At 37.7% G+C, this 23,924-nt stretch overlaps 1 protein-coding gene across 1 annotated transcript; it reads left to right on the forward strand.

Annotated features, from left to right (window-relative positions):
• Positions 1 to 16,465: 16,465 nt before the first annotated feature.
• LOC110585220 (olfactory receptor 4K15-like) lies at positions 16,466 to 17,487 on the forward strand. The gene is given in 2 exon segments (XM_021695404.1): positions 16,466 to 17,344; positions 17,346 to 17,487. Coding segments are annotated over 2 exon segments (966 nt in total). The 5' UTR covers positions 16,466 to 16,520.
• The last annotated feature ends 6,437 nt before the right edge of the window (positions 17,488 to 23,924 follow it).

Genomic DNA, 23,924 nt, shown 5'->3' on the forward strand with positions numbered 1-23,924 from the left:
TTATATCTTTTTATACAGTGTCAAAAACTTTAAAAATACACAATAAACATTAATGCAGTCATGACATTTTTGATAGCATTTTTTTTCCTTTTAACTCTGCCTTGCTGGTGAAAACTGGGGGGGTACTGATAGCTCTCTTGAAAAATCAAGTCATTTTGCTGCTCTGATCCTCAGTATTCTCAACGTGGGGGGGGGTGCTATGGCACAAGGGGAAAATGAAGAGAAGGAGGAATGAGAACAGCAGCAGGAGGAGGAGGGAAATTAGAATTTATGAGTGGCTATTTGACTTGCAATTCTTTGTACTGCCAGAGATACATTCTTCCACTTTCAAATTCTTCACCATTGGATCTACTTGGGTTTTGGGTGATCAGCCATAGCCTATCACATTAAGTTTGACCAAAAAAAAATCTTAAAGTCATAAAGTTAAAAAAAAAAAAAAGACTGATAAATCTGACTACATACTTTTCCACAGAGGTTTTGTTCTTTTAAAAGCCTATTATAAAATTAAAAATAAAACTAGGTGAAAAGCAGTACTATTCATAGGGGTTATATCTTTAATTTGTAGAGAACTCTTTGAAGCCAATAAGTAAGTGCCCAACAAGGCAGTAGAACAATAAAGTGATAAAGAAAAACATCTTAAAAGCAGAAAGACAAAGGAAGTCCCTAACTTAAAAGGGAAGACCCATAAGGCTAACTGGAGATTTCTCAAAAGAGTTGGCAAGCCAGAAGGGAGTGGCATGGCATATTCAAAGTACTGAATGGGAAAAATCTGTAGCCAAGAACACTCTATCCAGCAAGGCTGTCATTCAGAACAGAAAGAGAGATAAGGAATATCCCAGACAAACAAAAACTAAAGGAGTTCGTGACTACCAAGCCAGCCCTGCAAGAAATAGTAAAAGGAACTCTTTGAGTGGGAAGGAGAGACCAACAGTGACAAAGACTAGAAAGAAACAACAGAAAATCTCCAGAAACAATGACAGAACAATAACATGGAACTAAATACATATCTATCAATAATTACTCTGAATAAAATGGACTAAGTGCTCCAATCAAAAGACACCATAGGGTGTCAGAGTGGATGAAAAAATAAGACCCATCTATATGCTGCCTTCAAGAGACTAATTTTAAACCTAAAGACACCTACAGAGTGAAAGTGAGGTGATGGAGAAATGTTTATAATGCAAATGGATGTCAAAAGAAAGCCAGAGTAGCAATACTTATATCAGACAAACTAGACTTGAAAAAAAGACTGCAAACAAGACATGAATAAGGGCACTATATCACAATAAAGGGGACTATCCCAATAGAGGATGTATCAATTATAAATATTTATGCCCCCAACATGGGTGCACCCAAATGTATAAAACAATTAAGAACAAACATAAAGGAACTCATTGATAATAACACAATTATATGGGGAACTTTAATACTCCTCTTCCATCAATGGACAGATCATCTAAGTAGAAAACCAACAAGGCAACAATGGCTTTGAATGACACACTGGACCAGATGGACTTAAGAGATACATATTCATATCCATCCTATAGCAGAATACACATTCTTTTTAAGTGCATATGGGATATTCACCAGAATAGATCACACACTAGGTCACAAATCAGGCCTCAATAAGTACAAAAATATTGAGATCATACCATGCATATTTTCAGACCACAATAGTATGAAACTTGAAGTCAATTACAAGAAAATATTTGGAAAGACCACAAAGACATGGAGGTTAAATAACATGCTACTAAACAATGAACAGTTCGACCAGGAAATCAAAGAAGAAATTTAAAAATATATGAAAACTAATGAAAATGGAAATACAATGGTCCAAAACCTTTGGAATGCAGCAAAAGTGGTCTACCTTCAGAAACAAGAAAAATCCCAAATAAACAACCTAAATTTACACCTAAGGTGATAGAAAAAGAACAATAAATGAAGCCTAGAGCTAGCAGAAGGAAGGAAATAATAAAGATGAGAGCAGAAATAAATGACATAGAAACTAAACTAACAATCAAACAGATCAATGAAACCAGGATCTGGTTCTTTGAAAAAAATAATAAAATTGATAAACCCCTAGCCAGATTTATCAAAAAGAGAAAGGACCCAAATAAATAAAACCACAAATGAGAGGGGAGAAATCACAACCAACACCAGAGAAATACAATTATAAGAGAATATTATGAAAAAATATATGCTAACAAATTTGATGACCTGGAAGAAGTGGGTAAACACCCAAAAATATATAAACTACCAAAACTCAAACAGGAAGAAATAGAAAACTTGAACAGTCTGATAACCAGCAAAGACATTGAATCAATAATCAAAAATCTCCCAACAGGGGCGCCTGGGTGGCTCAGTCGTTAAGCATCTGCCTCTGGCTCAGGTCATGTTCCCAGAGTCCTGGGATCGAGCCCCACATCAGACTTCCTGCTCAGCGGGAAGCCTGCTTCTCCCTCTCCCACTCCCCCTGCTTGTGTTCCCTCTCTCTCTCCCTCTCTCTCTGTCAAATAAATAAAATCTTTAAAAAAAAAAAACTCCCAACAAACAAAAGTCCAGGACCACATGGTTTCACAGGGGAATAAACGTTTACAGAAGAGTTAACAGTTTTTCTCCTGAAACTATTCCAAAAAAAAAAAAAATAGAAATGGAAGGAAAACATCCAAATTCATTCTATGAGGTCAGCATTAGCCTGATACCAAAACAAGAAAAAGACACCACTAAGAAAGAACTACAGGGCAACATCTATCCTGAACATGGATGTAAAAATTCTCCACGAGGGATGCCTGGGTGGCTCAGTCTTTAAGCGTCTGCCTTCAGCTCAGATCATGATCCCAGGATCCTGGGATCAGCCCCGCATCGGGCTCCCTGCTCCACGGGAAGCCTGCTTCTCCCTCTCCCACTCCCCCTGCTTGTGTTCCCTCTCTCACTGTGTCTCTCTGTCAAATAAATAAAATCTTAAAAAAAAAAAATTCTCCATGAAATACTAGCAAACCAAATCCAACAGTACATTTAAAAAATCATCCACCATGATCAAGTGGGATTTATTCCTGGGATGGAAAAGTGATTCAATATTTGCAAATCAATCAACCTGATAAACCATATTAAAGAAAGGATAAGAAACATATGACTCTTTCAGTTCCTGAGGGAGCTCTGTCAGCCCGCGATCCCATTGCCCACTCCCCACTGCCCCGCGATTTTCGCATGGGCTTAGACGCAAGGGACAACAAAAAATGGCAGAGCGGAGCCAGACGGTGCCTGAGGCAGAATAAAATGTTTCACAGAGTTCAAAATTGCTAGAGATCCAGCCATCCTCTGCCAGACAGCAGAAAGGAGAAAAGAAGAGGCAATGATATGGGAAATGACGATGCCATCAGAGGGAATGTGAGCAAATATATGGTGCTTCTGTCTGGATACTGTGGACAGTCCAAGAAAGGACATCTTATCTTCCATACTTGCTTTGAAAGTGGAGATGGAAGAAAAGAATAGCAGTAACTCTCTGAACAGAAAAGCAACCACTTTTTGGAAGGTAGGACGTGCAGAGAAGTGAATCCCAGGCGATATTCAGGAAGATAGGCGGCGGGGGAAGGGGCCTCCGTCAGCCTACTAGCAAGTGATAGAGCAGCAGAGCACAAAATTTAGAAGTCGGCTCCGCTGAGGGATGTCACCCAAGGGGCGGGGGGGGGGGGGGGGGGGGTGGAACCCTCATGGGACAGTGTGGCCTCAGGACCCTTGGGGTCACAGAAAGACCGGGGGTGCCTGAATGTGGCAGAACTCCCAGGTATTGCAGCGGGGAAGCCGGCTAGAGAGACAGAGCCAAGGAGTGGGCTCTCAGCTTGGGGTTGCCATAAATCGTGATCCCCGGCTCAGTCGGGCCACGGCTCCTCCAGCAGGGACCCAACAAGCGGCAGATCCGGGGAGACTCCCCTTTCTCCCCCAGGAGGAGCAGCAAGGGAGCACACCGTAGTGATCTGCTGGGTTTGGAGACTCCACATGGGGTCGTGTGCCAGAGATAGAAATGCTCTGTCACAGGCCGGGTGAGCACGGAGTGCAGCCAGAGACCGGGGAAACAGGAGCGATTGACTGCTTTTCTCTGGGGGTTCACTGAGGAGTGGGGACCCAAGTTCTCGGCTCCTCCAGTGGGGATTGGGAGGCCACCATTTACACTCTCATCCTCCAAAGCTGTACAGAAATCTTGCAGGGAACAAAAGCTCCTGAGAGCAAACTGGAGCAGATTACTTAGCCCAGACTGCAAGGACCGCCTCAGGCAAAGACATTTGGGAACAATGGCAACAGGCCCCTCCCACAGAAGATCAGCAAGAACAGCAAGCCAAGACCAAGTTTACCGATCAAGGAGAACAGGAGAACTCCAGCACTAGGGGAATACTGCACATAGAATTCATGGCTTTTTTACCATGATTCTTTAGTCTTTCAAAGTTAATTTTTTTTAAACTGTCTTTTTTTTTTTTTGAATTTTTCTTTTTCCCTTTTTCAACCAACATCTTATCAATCCCTTTTTTTAAAAAAAAATTTATTTTTCATTTTTAGAGTCATATTCTATCTCTTCAGAGTAGTTAGCCTTATTTTTGGCATATATATATAAGTTGTTCTCTCTTTAAAATTTTGAGATAAAGTTTCTTCTAACAGGATCAAAATATACCCTAAGTCTCTAGTGTATGGCTTTGTTCTAGTCTCCTCCCTGATCACATTCTCTCCCTTTTTTTCTTTTTCTTTTAAAATCCTCTTCTTTCTTTTTTCAACCAACTTCTTATCAATTCCTTTTATAAAATTTTTTATAATTTTCATCTTCATAGTCATATTCCATTCCTTCATCATATTAACCCTTATTTTTGTACATATATAAGTTTTTCTTTCTTTAAAATTTTGGGAGGCACTTTCTTCTAACAGACCAAAATACACCCAAATCTAGTGTGTGGCACTGATCTATTCACCAGCCTGATCATATTTGATCATATTGTTTTTTTGTTTTGTTCTCTTTTTGTTTGTTTTTATCTTTTTCTTTTTCTTTTTTCTTTCTTTCCCTTTCTTTTCCCCCGGTTTCAAGTCTTTTCTGATTTATTTAGAGTATATTTTCTGGGGATGTTGTTACCCTGTTAGCATTTTGTTCTCTCATTCATCTATTCTCCTCTGGACAAAATGACAAGATGGAAAAAAACACCTAAAAAAAAAAAGAACAAGAGGCAGTACCGACTGCCAGAACCTACTCAATATGGACATTAGTAAGATGTCAGAACTAGAGTTCAGAATGATGATTTTAAAGATACTAGTTGGGCTTGAAAAAGCATGGAAGTTATTAGAGAAACCTTTTCTGGAGAAATAAAAGAACTAACATCTAACCAAGTCGAAATCAAAAAGGCTATTAATGAAGTGCAATAAAAAATGGGGGCGCTAACTGCTATGAAAAATTAGGCAGAAGAGAGAATTAGTGATATAGAAGACCAAATGATGGAAAATCAAGAAGCTGAGAAAAAGAGAGATAAACAAGTACTGGATCACGAGGGCAGAATTCGAGAGATAAGCAATACCATAAGATGAAACAACAGAATAATTGGGATCCCAGAAGAAGAAGAAAGAGAGAGGGGGGGCAGAAGGTATATTGGAGCAAATATAGCAGAGAACTTCCCTAATTTGGGGAAGGAAACAGGCATCAAAATCCAGGAGGCACAGAGAACCCCTCTCAAAATCAATAAAAACAGGTCAACACCCCTACATCTAACAGTAAAACTTACGAGTCTCACAGACAAAGAGAAAATCCTGAAAGCAGCTTGGGACAAGAGATCTCTAACCTACAATGGTAGAAACATTAGACTGGCAACAGACCTATCCACAGAGACCTGGCAGGCCAGAAAGGACTGGCATGATATCTTCAGAGCACTAAATGAGAAAAATATGCAGCCAAGAATACTATATCCAGCTAGGCTGTCATTGAAAATTGAAGGAGAGATAAAAAGCTTCCAGGACAAACAAAAACTAAAGGAATTTGCAAACACGAAACCAGCCCTACAAGAAATCTTGAAAGGGGTCCTCTAAGCAAAGAGAGAGCCTAAAAGCAACATAGACCAGAAAAGAACACAGACAATATACACTAACACTCACCTTACAGGCAATACAATGGCACTAAATTCATATCTTTCCATAGTTACCCTGAATGTGAATGGGCTAAATGCCCCAATCAAAAGACACAGGCTATCAGATTGAATTAAAAAACAAAACCCATCGAAATGCTGTCTGCAAGAGACTCATTTTAGACCCAAAGACACCCCAGATTGAAAGTGAGGGGGTGGAAAACCATTTACCATGCTAATGGATGCCAAAAGAAAGCTGGGGTGGCAATCCTTATAGCAGACAAATTAGATTTTAAACCAAAGAATGTAATAAGAGATGAGGAAGGACACTATATCCTCCTTAAAGGGTCTATACAATAAGAAGATCTAACAATTGTAAATATCTATGACCCTAACATGGGAGCAGCCAATTATATAAGGCAATTAATAACAAAAGCAAAGAAACACATCGACAACAATACAATAATACTGGGGACTTTAACACCCCCCTCACTGAAATGGACAGATCATCTAAGCAAGAGATCAACAAGGAAATAAAGACTTTAAATAACACACTGGACCAAATGGACTTCACAGATATATTCAGAGCATTCCATCCCAAAGCAACAGAATACACATTCTTCTCTAGAGCCCATGGAACATTCTCCAAAATAGATCACATCCTAGGTCACAAATCAGGTCTCAACCGGTACCAAAAGATTGGGATCATTCCCTGCATATTTTCAGACCACACTGCTTTGAAACTAGAATTCAATCACAAGAGAAAAGTCGGAAAGAACTCAAATACATGGAGGCTAAAGAACATCCTACTAAAGAATGAATGGGTCAACCAGGAAATTAAAGAACAATTTTAAAAATTCATGGAAACGAATGAAAATGAAAACACAACTGTTCAAAATCATTGGAATGCACAAAGGCAGTCCTAAGAGGAGGGTATACAGCAATACAAACCTTTCTCAAGAAACAAGAAAGGTCTCAAATACACAACCTAACCCTACACCTAAAGGAGCTGGAGAAAGAACAGCCAATAAAGCCTAAACCCAGCAGGAGAAGAGAAATGATAAAGATCAGAGCAGAAATCAATGAAATAGAAACTAAAAGAACAGTAGAACAGATCAACGAAACTAGGAGCTGGTTCTTTGAAAGAATTAACAAGATGGATAACCCCCTGGCCAGACTTATCAAAAAGAAAAGAGAAATGACCCAAATAAATAAAACCATGAATGAAAAAGGAGAGATCACAACCAACACCAAAGAAATACAAACAAGTATAAGAACATATTATATGCAAATATATGCCAGGAAATTAGATAACCTAGAAGATACTCATGAATTCCTAGAGATGTATCAACTACCAAAACTGAACCAGGAAGAAATAGAAAACCTGAACAGACCTATAACTACTAAGGAAATTGAAGCAGTCATCAAAAATCTCCCAACAAACAAAAGCCCAGGGCCAGATAGCTTCCCAGGGGAATTCTACCAAACATTTCAAGAAGAATTAATACCTATTCTTCTGAAACTGTTCCCAAAAATAGAAATGGAAGGAAAATTTCCAAACTCTTTTATGTGGCCACCATTACCTTGATCCCAGAACCAGACAAAGACCCCATCAAAAAGGAGAATTACAGACCAATATCCTTGATGACCATGGATGAAAAAATTCTCACCAAAATACTAGCCAATAGGATCCAACAGTACATTAAGAGGATTCTTCACCAAAACCAAGTGGGATTTATCCCTGGGCTGCAAGGTTGGTTCAACATCTGCCAATCAATCAATGTGCTACAATACATTAATAAAAGAAAGAATAAGAACCATATGATCCTCTCAATAGATGCAGAAAAAGCATTTGACAAAGTACAGCATCCTTTCTTGATCAAAACTCTTCAGAGTATAGGGATAGAGGGTACATACCTCAATATCATAAGAGCCATCTATGAAAAACCCACAGCGAATATCATTCTCAATGGAGAAAAACTGAGAGCTTTCCCCCTAAGGTCAGGAACGTGGCAGGGATGCCCACTATCACCACTGCTATTCAACATAGTATTAGAAGTCCTAGCTACAGCAATCAGACAAGAAAAAGAAATCAAAGGCATCTGAATTGGCAAAGAAGAAGTCAAACTCTCACTCTTTGCAGATGATATGATACTTTATGTGGAAAACCCCAAAGACTCCACCCGAAAACTGCTAGAACTCATACAGGAATTCAGTAAAGTCGCAGGATATAAAATCAATGCACAGAAATCAGTGGCATTCCTATATACTAACAACAAGACAGAAGAAAGAGAAATTAAGGAGTCGATCCCATTTATACTTGCACCCAAAACCATAAGATACCTAGGAATAAATCTAACCAAAGAGGCAAAGGATCTGTACTCAGAAAACTATAAAATACTCATGAAAGAAATTGAGGAAGACACAAAGAAATGGAAAAACGTCCCGTGCTCATGGATTGGAAGAACAAATATTGTGAAGATGTCAATGCTACCCAGAACAATCTACACATTCAATGCAATCCCCATCAAAATACCATCCACTTTTTTCAAAGAAATGGAACAAATAATCCTAAAATTTGTATGGAACCAGAAAAGACCCCGAATAGCCAGAGGAATGTTGAAAAAGAAAAGCAAAGCTGGTGGCATCGCAATTCCGGACTTCCAGCTCTATTACAAAGTTGTCATCATCAAGACAGTATGGTACTGGCACAAAAACAGACACATAGATCAATGGAACAGAATAGAGAGCCCAGAAATGGACCCTCAACTCTATGGTCAACTAATCTTTGACAAAGCAGGAAAGAATGTCCAATGGAAAAAAGACAGTCTCTTCAACAAATGGTGTTGGGAAAATTGGACAGCCACATGCAGAAGAATGAAACTGGACCATTTCCTTACACCACACACAAAAATAGACTCCAAATGGTTGAAAGACCTCAATGTGAGACAGGAGTCTATCAAAATCCTAAAGGAGAACACAGGCAGCAACTTCTTTGACCGCAGCCACAGCAACTTCTTCCTAGAAACATCACCACAGGCAAGGGAAGCAAGGGCAAAAATGAACTATTGGAACTTCTTCAAGATAAAAAGCTTTTGCACAGCAAAAGAAACAGTCAAGAAAACCAAAAGACAACCGACAGAATGGGAGAAGATTTTTACAAATGACCTATCAGATAAAGGGCTAGTATCCAAAATCTATAGAATGTATTAAACTCAATACCCCAAGAACAAATGATCCAATCAAGAAATGGGCAGAAGACATGAACAGACATTTTTCCAAAGAAGACATCCAAATGGCCAACAGACACATGAAAAAGTGCTCAACATCGCTCAGCATCAGGGAAATCCAAATCAAAACCTCAATGAGATATCATCTCACACCAGTCAGAATAGCTAATATTAACAAGTCAGGAAATGACAGATGTTGGAGGGGATGCAGAGAAAGGAGAACCCTCCTACACTGTTGGTGCGAATGCAAGCTGGTGCAGCTACTCTGGAAAACAGTATGGAGGTTCCTCAAAAAGTTGAAAATAGAGCTACCATACGATCCAGCAATTGCACTACTGGGTATTTACCCCAAAGATACAAATGTAGGGATCTGAAGGGGTATGTGCACCCCAATGTTTATAGCAGCAATGTCCACAATAGCCAAACTGTGGAAAGAGCCAAGATGTCCATCGACAGATGAATGGCTAAAGAAGAAGTGGTATATATATATACAGTGGAATATTATGCAGCCATCAAAAGGAATGAGAGCTTGCCATTTGCAACGACGTGGATGGAACTGGAGGGTGTTATGCTGAGCGAAATAAGTCAATCAGAGAAAGACATGTATCATATGACCTCACCGATATGAGGAATTCTTAATCTCAGGAAACAAATTGAGGGTTGCTGGAGTGGTGGGGGATGGGGGGATGCAGTGGCTGGGTGATAGACATTGGGGAGGGTATGTGCTATGGTGAGCACTGTGAAATGTGCAAGACTGTTGGATCACAGATCTGTACCTCTGAAACAAATAATACAATATATGTTAATAAAAAATAAGAAGAAGATAGCAGGAGGGGAAGAATGAAGTAGGGGAAATTGGAGGGGGAGACAAACCATGAGAGACGATAGACTCTGAAAAACCAACAGGGTTCTAGAGGGGAGCGGGGTGGGAGGATGGGTTAGCTTGGTGATGGGTATTAAAGAGGGCATGTTTTTCATGGAGCACTGGGTGTGTTATACACAATGAATCATGGAATACTACATCAAAAACTAATGATGTGGGGCGCCTGTGTGCCTCAGTCATTAAGCATCTGCCTTCAACTCAGGTCATGGTCCCAGGGTTTTGGGATTGAGCCCCGCATCGGACTCCCTGCTTGGCGGGAAGCCTGCTTCTCCCTCTCCCACTCCCCCTGCTTGTGTTCCCCCTCTCGCTGTGTCTCTCTCTGTCAAATAAATAAAATCTTAAAAAAAAAACAACTAATGATGTAATGTATGGTGATTAACATAACAATAAAAAATTAAAAAAAAAAGAAGATATGTCCCCAAACTGGAAAGTACAATCTGAGTCAAGAAACTAATTCTTTAAGAATTCATTCAACCTATTTAACAACTTAGGATGTTGATTTAGCTGATTTCTAGTGTTCATATCAGCATCAAAATTCTATGTGAGAATAAGAAGGGAACTTTCTTTATCCTTTTATATTCTGTTCTTAAATACAAAATAACCTCAGGGAAGGAGAACATCAGAGTTTCACCCAACAGCAAATATTTTTCCTAAAAATTTCAACTAAAAAATTTCAAATTTTTGGAGATGACTTTAAGTCGCTTCACTAGAACCTACTCTGTAGGATATAGTGCTTCTACTGTAAAATGGCTCTCACTGCCCTACACTAGAAACTTTGCCTTGGAAACTAAGCATGTGGCTCTTCTAGAACTATAAAAACACCAAGACGTTTGCACTGCTATGTATCATGCAAAGGCACAAATATCTTCTCATCAATTTTTGACTCTCCTGGGACCTAAATTGTGCTAAAGCTCTCCTGAAGCAGAAATGAATAACCAAGAAATTTATTCATTGCTTTTGTTGTTTCCACCATGTTACATTTTTCTCCAACAGGACAAAACATTTCCATTAGTCCTGCTCCTTTCTCCATTTGTAAAATCCTCAAGGTGATGCACTGTAACTCTTGTGCACAAACTCTCTAACATAATTAGCCCTAATGAAGGTGATTTCTACTATCACAACTCTCTTCTATCACCAGTACTACACTGCAATCCAGTGATGTCAAATCACTAATTAGCTTCTAACAATTTTAATGGCTTTTCTTCAATCTATGTGTTGAGGATACTTCAAGGTATAAATGATGGAGATTAAAGTCTGGAAAGACATGGGTTCCCCAACATTTGCACCCCACCCAATGGATCCTGAAGAATATTGCTTCTCCCAGTTGGTACAATATAAGGCTAGGGACAAGAAGCGCACTGTTGTTCTGCAGCCTCCTAATTTGGTCACAACAGAGAACAGAGAAAGACAATTTCTCTCAGCCTTTCAATTAATCTTCTATGTCCATTTTGCCATTAGCTGCCCAAATATCTAAGTCTGAGAAGTGACTGATGGCCATATTTTTTTTGCTAAAAGCAGGATAGGTTTAGCCTTTTAACTGAATATACTTCTATTTCAGTACAACCTTTTATACTTCTGTCACTGAATTAACTTTTGTGGACGGGTCATGCTTTCAAAAGCCAGAGAATTAGAGAATATTAGAATTAGGAAGGAGACTTCTTCCCTCTTTTTTTGAAGAGACACAGAGCACCTTGAAGGGTATGTGATTAGCCTAAAATTGTGACATTATTTATTGAGAGGCAGCATTTGAACAGATATTTTTTATAACTCAGGCTACAATTTCTTTGAACATCATCTGTTGATTTGGACTTCAGGCTATTTTAAACCTTATAATTAGAATGCTCTTTGCTAATTCATGACTAGAAAATACAAGTAACATGAAAATCCAAATATCTTGCTTGATATATATTCTTTTTGTGAGAAAAGAAAAAAAAGAGGATAGCCCATATATGATTACTATCTTTTACAATCTTATTAATACTATGGTAAATTCTTTATATTGCTATTACACAAAATGTTTGATTCAATTATTTAATGATCATACATAACACATCTCTGAGAAGCAAGGAACAAAGTTATCTACACTTTGAGATGAAGGGAAGAAAAAGCCTAAATATTCCCTAAACATGGTTTTGATAAAATGATACAATATTCCAATACCTCTCTTTACAGACCCCAAATCACATAACAATTACTATCCTACTAAGTGATACTTCCTAAAAAATATTCTTGCTGATCTTTAAAAGAAAACTTAAATGAAACTGCTGTAGATTGTTGCTGAAACTTCCCCTTACGAACAATATTAAAACTGAAGAATTTCATCCATATTTCTGGACTTGTCGGATGAGGCTAAGTTGAAAAAAAGCATTTTCCTAATATATGTGGGTAAATATGCTATACTTGAAGCTGCAGTGGAGACTAAGAAATGATCCTCTTCATGTGATCCTAAGTTGTAGATGATTGGTATTGATTTCTAGAGGTCTCTGAAAGTTATTTGTAATCATCTAGTTTACTGCTATTGAAAACAGAAGCAAGATAGCTACAGTTAGGCTGAATTCTTTGCAAAACTGTGAAACAGGAAATTTTTCTTTAGCATGTCTTCCTTTTTGTCTACTCCTTTGTCTCCTTAGATTCCTGAGGGATCCAAGTACTCCCTCAGCTACTCCGGACCTAAATTCAAATACTGCATTCAGCCTTCTCTCACCTCTATGAAGACAGTCCATCCTGGCTATGGACATCCATCCTCAGTCTACTCCCTTCTTATTTAAAAGTAAACTTTATGATTAATCTCTACAGAGCAAGGTCTATTTTCTTAGGAGATGTGGAAGTAACAACTAAATACCTACTAAGCGTTAATGACTACAAATTATAGGATATATCACACACCCCATTTCATCTTAGGTAAGTGAAAGCACTTTGTCAGTATCCTTACAAAGACCACACAGTAGCATTTGTCTCCAGTGAGTGTTACATCTTTGATCTGGATTTAGAGAGGGAGGGTAAAGGGAGTGGCAATGCTGGAAAACTTGTGAAAGATGGATCTTTGATCTGAGAAAGATTGCTGGCCTCTTGTAAACAATACTTCTACTTACTTGATTTAAATCCACCAGTCATAATATCCAAGACAGTAGTAGTAGGAAAAGATTTATTTGACAGAATTTCAAAAAGGAGGGACCTGAGGGTCACCTAGTACAACCTTGTATGCATGCATTAATTTACTTTCAAATACTACAAGAAATGAAAGATTGGTCTTTGCAAGAACACATCTACTAATTAGAAACTCATTCCTGGATGAGTCAGGTCATACATACCACTTTGAGCATATAAAATTATCAGAAAATACTCTGATTTCAAACAATACATTTCTTTTATTTTATTATTTTTAAAGATTTTTTATTTATTTGACAGAGAGAGAGAGTGAGAGAGCACAAGTAAGGGGAGAAGCAGAGGGAGAGGGAGAAGCAGGCCCCCCGCTAAAGAGGGATCCCGACTTGGGGATCAATCCCTGGACCCGGGGACCATGACCTGAGCTGAAGGCAGATGCTTAACCAACTGAGCCACCCAGGCGCCCCTATTTTTTTTAATTTATTTTTTGAGAGAGACAGTGTTTCTGAGTGGGTAGAGGGGGAAAGGAGAGGGAGAGAGAGAGAATCCTCAGGCAGATTTTGCAGTGAACGTGGAGCCCCATGTGGGGCTTGACCCCACAACCCTGAGATCATGACCTGAGCCAAAACCAAGAGACAGATGCTTAACTGACTGAGCCACCCCGGCCTCCCTAACATAGATTTAAAAATTTTAATAGCTTTACTTTTTCACTATTTTACAGCAGTTTTATTTGGTGTAAAAAGACAGCCTATTTCATTTAATATATGTGCTGCTGAAGCGAGCACGCCTATTTCATTTAAAAGGAATGTGCTAGCCAGTGAAGGAAAATGAGGACTCACCAACTTCACTAAATAAAAAAGGGATGAATATCAGTCAGTGATCTCTCAGGAGGCAAGTTACAAACCTAACTGTTCTATCACCAGTACACAGCTCAGTGCCCTGAGAAGGTGGGCATGTACTTACTTACAGATCAAATCACCTTAAAAAGAATGCATTTATATCAGAACTAAAGAATTTCTATTTAGAGTACACTTATTTAGAGTTTCTGTTGCTCATCGTGTTAGTTTCCTATATTAAGAATCCCAGCTCTTGATTGAATCAATTTGCCTACTACTTTCCTCCATGAAAAACAGGGTCTTTTCTTTTTCTGAGCCCCCCAAGAAGCCACTGACATGGAAGCATAGAGCTTTGCAGAAGATTTATTGGGAGGATGATTCCTGTGGTGATTTTCTCACAAAAGTGGATTATGTGTTTTATTCCTAAGGTACCAGAAAGTCTTCTCTGCCACCCCTTTCTGCTGTTTCTCTAGAAGGTCTCCCTGAGAGATTCATTCCCTGTGCTTAATATTAGGCTTTGCTGTTTCTGACAGGATACATATGAACTATCAGTTGGTCTTGTTGGGTATCATTTCCTTGCCTGCTTCTAGCAATTCATTACAGTATTTGTGTCAAGGAGTCTAAGAGTCACGGTATTTCCCAGGGAGGATAGGCCATGCTGTGAACCTAGAGTTAACTTAAAAACAGGCTACCAAGAAATGATGAGGAAGGGAGAAACACACTGAGGAGAATATGATGGCTCCTCAAAGACAAACTTACTCCATTGTATAATTTTACCTCCAGCCTGTTCTGACTTCAGACTCTGCTGTTAGTCTCTTCTGAAAATCCTAGAGCCATAGTTTTGATATAATTGGTAGTGATATGTGAATTAATTCTTTGGGGGAATTTTCTGGAGAACTGGAGATTTGAAATATAGGGGTGAGTCCCTGAATTTGGTTCCTGGGAGTTAAAATTATTCATCACATGCCCTGTCTTTATGTGTAAATCCTCCAGTGAAACTCAAGGAAACACTAGGCAACTTGCAATTAGATTTAAGAAGACATTAATATCAAAAAACTGCAGATAACTAGAAATCAGTAAAATAAAAGACACGCTCTTCCAAAGACCTGATTTAGATGTAGAAAGAGATATTTCTTTACATTTCACATTTTATTTTTCTTATTCACTATACAATGTTTCCAAGTTCTAGATAGATTTTAAAAGTATAAATAACATAAAAGGGAGAAAGTGTTGATAAAATAGAATGTAGAATAACTGCGTAAAAAAGAAGAAACATTGTTTTTTCATGGTCTGGACTTCTTTTTATGAATACTACTGTACAATATAACTATAATTTTTAAAAGCCCCACCAAATTAAATGAAATGTCAGTCATAATTCAATAATACATCTGTGGCTATTAGCAACAATAGCTGAGCTTAATGAAGCTTAACATCAGGGAATAATTGAAAAGAACAAATGCACTAGATTCCTTCATAAAACAGAACCCCAGGAAGAGATGAGTCACAACTCTAGGAAGAGTTCCAATAAGCTCTTTGGGTTTTGCTAGGTTTGTATTTTAGTTCATTCAATTTTAACTGAATAGAGAAGGGAATAAGACCTAATCACTCAAGGCAATGATTTTGCCTATGAGCTCTCACACAATGTAATGGTGTCTCTTTAACTCCTCATTTATTTTTTATTAATAAATAAAATATGCACAAAAGTACACATGGCAGATCTTGCACATCTTGCAAGTTTTCACAAAGCAAACACTTCCATGTACCTATCAACCACATCAAGAAACAGAACATTACCAGCACTTCAGAAGCCCTTCCTGTCACCTTCCTTCCCTATTCCTCTTCCAGGATAACCACGCCAGGAGCTTTTTTAATATCAGTGATTGGTGTAGCCTATCTTTGAACTTTATTTAAATAGGTTCATACAGTATACACATTTTTGTGTTTAACTTTTGGGGTCAACATTGTGAAATTGTCTTCCTCTGTGTTAGCCATTCAAAAAATTGTTATATAATTTATTGTAGAAAAAATGATTCAGATTTTGTCTCTGTAATTTCTTAGACTGGATTTCTATAATGTCAAGAAAACATTTCAGATTTTCAATTTCATTTGTAAAGTAAGTAGATTACATTCCTCACATTCATATAACTGGATATACCAATGTCAAACATCTCCTCAAAACTCTCCCCTCCATCCCTCTTTATTATTATTATGCTGCCTAAATAATTTTTAATGATGTATGAAAATTCAGATATATAAATATAAGTAGAAATTAGAATCTCTAAGGAAGGAAGTGGGACAGGGAAATGAAACCCATGCTCACTGATTGATCTCTGTCTGTCTCCTATTCAGGTAACAAGATAAGTTCCTTCCAAAGTCAATGAATGAGACAAATCATTCCTGGGTGACCGAGTTTGTGTTACTGGGACTCTCTAATTCCCAGGAGCTCCAACCTTTGTTGTTTCTCATATTTTCACTACTTTACTTAGCAATATTGCTGGGAAACTTTCTTATCATCCTCACTGTAACCTCAGATTCCCACCTGCATACCCCCATGTACTTTCTGCTTGCGAACCTCTCTTTTATAGATATATGTGTTGCCTCTTTTGCTACCCCCAAAATGATTGCAGACTTTCTGGTGGAGCACAAGACTATTTCTTTTAATGCCTGCCTGGCCCAGATTTTCTGTATTCACCTTTTCACTGGCAGTGAAATGGTGCTCCTTGTATCCATGGCTTATGACCGTTATGTTGCTATATGCAAACCTCTCCACTACATGACAATAATGAGTAGCCGTGTGTGTATTATTTTCGTTCTTATCCCCTGGCTTGTGGGTTTCATCCATACTACTAGCCAGTTGGCATTTACTGTTAACTTGCCTTTTTGTGGCCCAAATCAGGTGGACAGTTTTTTCTGTGACCTCCCTCTAGTGATCAAGCTGGCCTGCATAGACACTTATGTTGTCAGCCTACTTATAGTTGCAGACAGTGGCTTTCTTTCTATGAGCTCCTTTCTCCTCTTGGTTGTCTCCTACACTGTGATACTTATCACTGTTAGGAACCGCTCGTCTGCTAGCATGGCAAAGGCCTACTCCACACTGACTGCTCATATCACTGTGGTCACACTGTTCTTTGGACCATGCATCTTCATCTATGTGTGGCCCTTCAGCGGTTATTCTGTTGACAAAGTCCTTGCTGTGTTTTATTACTCCCATCTTAAACCCGGTTATCTACACTCTAAGGAACAAAGAAATGAAGGCAGCTATGTCAAAACTGAAGAGTCGGTATCTGAAGCCTGGCCAGGTTTCTTCAGTCATAAGAAATGTTCTTTTCTGGGAAAAAAAGTAAACTTACACAACTGTGACTACTATAGCCTTGACTCTAAACAATTACAAATGGAATCACTATGATGTAAAAGTAGATCATTTTGACCAGTGGGAAGGGTAATTATAATAATAAAAGCCAAAGAATGGACCTTACTGATATTTAGATTCTCTTCCTTTATTATGTGTTTTGTTTCTATTTCCTACTTTTTATTTAAAATTTTTTAATATACAGCCTTTGAATACATTGAGAAATGGCATTTACTCATGTATATTAAATAAACTGTACCTCTTCCTCTCAAAACAGTACTGCTCAGGTGCCAATTATGGAATAATAGGTAAATTTCTCTATACAATAGAGAAAGCAGATCTATTTACATATACATGACACACTTAGATAAGACTGCATTTCACACAGTACTAGGTAACTGACAACACATGAAGACAATTCTATGATTGGTGTTAATGGTACAGTAACATGTAAAATGGCAAGGCTATACAGCAAAGCCATTTATAGTCAACACTTTCACAAATCCTTCTTCAATACTGCTGCCTAATACATATTATTCATGGAAAACAACTTGCTGAATAAATTTATTCACCAAAGTATGTTGTATTTAGTTGGGATAATTTTTGTTTATTTTTATAAAAAAAGATTGCATTTATTTATTTGAGAGACAGAGAGTTGAGCACGAGCAGGGGGAAAGGCAGAGGGAGAGAGAAAGGGAGAAGCAGAATCTCTGCTGAGCAGGGAGCCCAATGCAGGGCTCGATCCCAGGCCCCCAGTATCATGACCTGAGCCAAAGGCAAATGCCTAACTGACTGAGGCCCCAGGCACCCTTTAACTTCTGTTTAATACTGATAAAATAATCTGGAGAATTTCATAAATAAGTTATAATTCTTTACCACTTGTCATCATTATTATGGGGGTCTGAAAGCTAATATAAAACACTCTCGTTCCCCATAGGTCTTCATAATTCCTGTCTTCTCAGATAAGGTAGTTTTACATATTAAATGTTGGTAGAAATAATAATTTTCCTATGTGGACTTAGTTAAAATTTTATTTTTATATTGCATAATGCAGGTTCAGAAAATGACAGAACCCTATTTCAAGAACCTTGGGGTAGCCATGAACTTACTCCTTCATGATCACTTATGAAAATGAGATTTTCTAAGAATCCTCACTATAGGTTATTTTAGGCTTTTACTCTTTCATTGTATTCAAGTTTTTCCTATATTTCTCTAGTGTGTTCTAGTTTCACAATTTGTTATAACGTTACCTGTTTTCTAGACTCCAGTCCTTAGAATCTCTTAAAGGAATTCTCTAATTGTTATTACTGAAAGAGAAAAGAAGTTCTCATTTTGAGCCAGAGAGTACCAATTTATTATGGACCTAAAGGCAAAAGCAATTCTAAGAGGAGATTTACAGGGATACAGGGCTACATATAGAGATAAGAAAAATGTCAAACAAACAATCTAACCTTACATCTAAAGGAAGAACAGTGACAAAGACCAAAGTGAGCAGAATAAAGGAAATAATAAAGATTAGAGTGGAAATAAATGAAATAGAGACAAAAAAATAGAAAGGTTCAATGAAACCAAGAGCTAGTTCCTTGAAAAGATAATTAAAATTGACAAATATATAGCCAGATAATCAAGAAGAGAGGACACAAATAAATAAAATCAGAAATGAAAGAGCAGTATCAACTGATACTACAGAAATACAAAGGATTATAAGAGAATATTATGAAAAATTGTATGCCAACAAATTGGACAAACTAGAATAAATGGATAAATTCCCAAAAAACATATATCTAACATTCTAAAAACATCTTACAAAGATGAATCAGGAAGAAATTGTAAACCTAAACAAACCAATTAGTAACAAAACTGAAACAACAACCCAAAAATTCCCAACAAATAAAAGCCCAGGACTGGATGGATTCACAGGGAAATTCTAACAAATATTTATACAACAGTTAATACTGAGGTGCCTGGGTGCCTGAGTCAGTTAAGCATCCAACTTGATTTTGGCTCAGGTCATGATCTCAGGGTTGCGAGATGGAGCCCAGCAAGGGCTGCGCTCCATGCTGCACATGGGAAATGCTTAAGATTCTCTTTTCCCCTCTCCCTCTGCCCCTCTTCCTCTCTAAAAAAAGATAATAAAAGAATAAGGAACAGTTAATACATGATACATTGCATCAACAAGAGAAATGATAAAAACCCTATGATCATTTCAATAGATGGAGAAAAAGCATTTGACAAAGTACAACATCCATTCATGATCAAAACCCTCAACAAAGTAGGTTTAGAGGAAACATACTTCAACATAATAAAGGCCATATATGAAAAACCCATACCTAACATCATACTCAATGGTAAAAACCTGAGAGCTCTTCCTCTAAGATCAGGAATAAGACAAGGATGTTTGCTTTTACCACTTTTATTCATCATAGAACTTGAAGCCCTAGCCACGCAATCAGACAAGAAAAAAAAAAATAGACCACCATACTGGTAAAGAAGAAGTTCAACTGTCACTATTTGAAGATGACACGATCTATATACAGAAGACCCTAAAGACTCCACCAAAAGAAACAAAACAAATGAACAAAGAAAAAAAAGAGACAAACAAAAACCAGATTCATAAATACAGAGAAGAAGCCAAAGGTTACCAGAGGAGAGGTAGGTGGGGGCAATAGGTGAAATAGGTATAGAAGATTAAGAGTACACTTACCATGAATACTGAGTAATGCATAGAATGTTGAATCACTATATTGTACACCTGAAACTAATATAACACTGTATGTTAATTATACTGTAATTAAAAAATAATTAAAAAAAAAAGAATTAATACCTATTCTCCTCAAACTATTCCAAAAAAAAAAAAGAAGGAAAGCTTCCAAATACATTCTACAAGGCCAAACTAGACACAGAATCCACAAAAAAAGCAAACTACAGGACAAAATCCCTCATTAACATGGATGCAACAATCCCTAACAAAATATTAGTAAATGAAATCCAACAATACATCAAAAAAATCATTCACCATGATCAGGTGGGATTTATTCTGGGGAGGCAAGGATGGTTTAGTATTTGTAAATCAATCAACATAATACAGCATATCAAAAAAGGAAGGATAAGAATCATATGATCATCTCGGGCACCTGGGTGGCTCAGTTGGTTAAGCGACTGCCTTCAGCTCAGGTCATGATCCTGGAGTCCCTGGATTGAGTCCCGCATCGGGCTCCCTGCTCGGCGGGGAGCCTGCTTCTCCCTCTGACCCTAACCCCTCTCATGTGCTCTCTCTCATTCTCTCTCTCTCAAATAAATAAATAAAAATCTTAAAAAAAAAAAAGAATCATATGATCATCTCAATAGAGGCAGAAAAAGCACATGATAAAGTACAACATCCATTCAGGATAAAATATCCTCAATGGGGCCTGGGTGGTTCAGTCAGTTGGGTGTCTGTCTCTTGGTTTTAGCTCAGGTCGTGATCTCAGGGTCCTGAGATCAAGCCCCAAGTCAGGCTCTTCACTCAGCAGGGAGTTTGCTTCAAGATTCTCTCTCCCTCTGCCCCTCCCCCTGTTCTCTGTCTGTCTCTCTCTCATAAATAAATCTTTAAAATAAAACCCTCAGTAAAGTGGGTTTAGAGGGAACATACCTCAACATAATAAAGGCCATAATGAAAAATCCATAGCTAACATCATACCTAATTGTGAAAAACTGAGAGCTTTTCCTCTAAGATCAGGGACAAGACAACAATGTTTGCTTTCACCACTTTTATTCATCATAGAACTGGAAGCCCTAGCCATAGCAATCAGACAAGAAAAAAAAAAGGCAACCATATTGGTAAGGAAGAAGTTCAATTGTCACTGTTTGCAAATGACATGATGTTATACATAGAAAACCCTAAAGACTACAGCAAAAGCAGTTAGAAGTAATAAATGAATTCAGCAAAGTTGCAGGATACAAAATTTATACACAAAAATTGGTTGCATTTCTATACACTAATAATGAAGTAGCAGAAAATTAAGAAAACAATTTCATTTACAATTGCACCAAAAAGAATAAAATATCTAGAAATAAATTTAATCAAGGAGGTGAAAGACCTGTGCTCCAAAAACTATAAAATGCTGATGAAAGCAATTGAAGATGATACAAAGAAATGGGAAGATATTCTGTGTTCATGGATTGGGAGAAAACTGTTAAAATGTCCATATTACCCAAAGCAATCTACAGAGTCAATGCAATCCCTATCAAAATATCAGTAGCTTTTTTTCACAGCAATAGAAAAATACTAAAATTCACATGGAACTACAAAAGACCTTAAATAGCCAAAGCAATTTTGAGAAAGAAGAAAAAAGCTGGAGGCATCACAATTTCAGATTTCAAGATATACTACAAAGCTGTAGTAATCAAACCAGTATGGTATTGGTACATGTGCGTACACACACACACACACACACACAGATCAAGGAGGGAGGATAGAGAGCTTAGAAATAAAACCATGCTTATATAGTCAATCCATGATGAAGGAAGAAGAATATACAATGGGAAAAACCAGTCTCTTCAATAAATGGGGCTGGGAAAACTGGACAGCTATATGCAAAAGAATGAAACTGGACTCCTTTCTTATACCATACCTAAAAACAAACTTAAAATGGATTTAAGACCTACAAGTGAGACCAGAAACCATAAAACTCCTAGAAGAAAACACTGGCACTAATCTCTTTCCCATTCACCATAGCAACATTTTTCTAGATATGTCCCCTCAGGTAAGGGAAACAAAAGCAAAAATAAACTATCAGGTCTATAACTAAATAAGCTTTTGCTTCACAAAGGAACCAATCAACAAAGTGAAAAGGCAACCTAGTAAATGGGAGAAGACATCTGTAAGAGATATATCTGATAAGGGGTTAATATCCAACTGAGTGAAAATTTATACAGTTCACCACCCAAATAATCTGATTAAAAATGAAGGGTCAGAATACATATTTTTCCAAAGAGCATGTAAAGATGGCCAATAGACACATGAAAAGATTCATATGTCACTATTCATCAAGGAAAGGCAAATCAAAGCCACAATGAGGTATCACCTCAGATTATATCACTGTCAGAATGGCTAGAATAAAAAAGACAATAACAAGTGTTGGTGAGAATGTAGGAAGAAAGGAACCCCTGGGCACTGCTATTAGAAATGTAAATTGGTGTAGCCATTGTGGAAAATAGTATGGAGGTTGCTCAGAAAATTAACTAAAGAAATAACATAGAATCCAGTAATTCCACTATTGGATATTCATTCCCTCCCACCTCCACATCAAAAAACACTGAAAACACTAATTGAAAAAGATATATGCACCCCTATGTTTATTGCAGCATTATTTACAATAGCCAAGATATGGAAGAAACCTAAGTGTTCATGGATAAATGGGTAAAAAAGAGATGATATACATACATACATGTACATACACACAGGGGTGATATACATACACTATAATGGAATATTATAACAGCCATAAGAAAGATGAGATCTTGCCATTTGTAGCAACTAGATGAGCTAGAGGATATTATGCTAAGTGACATAATAAGTCAGATGGCGAAAGTTAAGTACCAAATGATTCCACTTATATGTAGAATATAAAAGACCAAACAAACAAACAAGCAAAAAAAAAAAAAGCAGAAACAAACCCATAAATACAGAGAAGAATCTGATGGTAGCCGGGGCGGGGGCAGCGGGGGGGGGGGGGGCGGGAAGGGATATGGGTGGAAGGGCTAAATGGGTGAAGGGAAGTGGGAGATACAGTTTTCCAGTTATGAAATGAATAAGTCATGGGGATGAAAGGTACAGCACGGGGAATATGGTCAGTGGTATTATGACAGCATTGTATGGTAACATATGGTAGTTACACTTGTGGCGTACCATAGCATAATGTATAGACTTGACAAATTACTATGTTGTACACCTCAAACTAATGTACCAATGTGTATCAATTATACTTCAAGAAAAAAATAAAGATTCCATGGTGTAATGCCGAACAAGCAATAAGCATAATGCTGGCAGTGTTACAGACTAAAAATGTTAGAGATACTCTTTTCAGGATGCTGTGTACACCCAATCCATTTTACTTTGTTTTCTTTTTCCAAAAACAGCTTTACTGAGGTATAACTGGCATACAAAAGTTGATGGGGATTAAGGAGTACACTTGTGATAAGCACTGGGTATTGTACTAATACTACACTATATGATAACTGGAATTTAAATAAAAACTTAAAAACTTATCCATATTTAATGTGTATCTCTCGATGTCAGAAACAAGTCTAAATCCATGAAGTCATCATCTCTTTATCCCAAGGAATGTCACATGGGTGAAGTGAACAACTGCTTTAATTCCTTCCTCAAACAGCAATAAGCATGTGATATTCTGCAGGATGGCCACCATCAGAAATGTTCCTATTATAACA

The sequence above is a fragment of the Neomonachus schauinslandi genome, chromosome 9 (genome assembly GCF_002201575.2).
Source record: "Neomonachus schauinslandi chromosome 9, ASM220157v2, whole genome shotgun sequence".
Classification (NCBI taxonomy): Eukaryota; Metazoa; Chordata; class Mammalia; order Carnivora; family Phocidae; genus Neomonachus; species Neomonachus schauinslandi.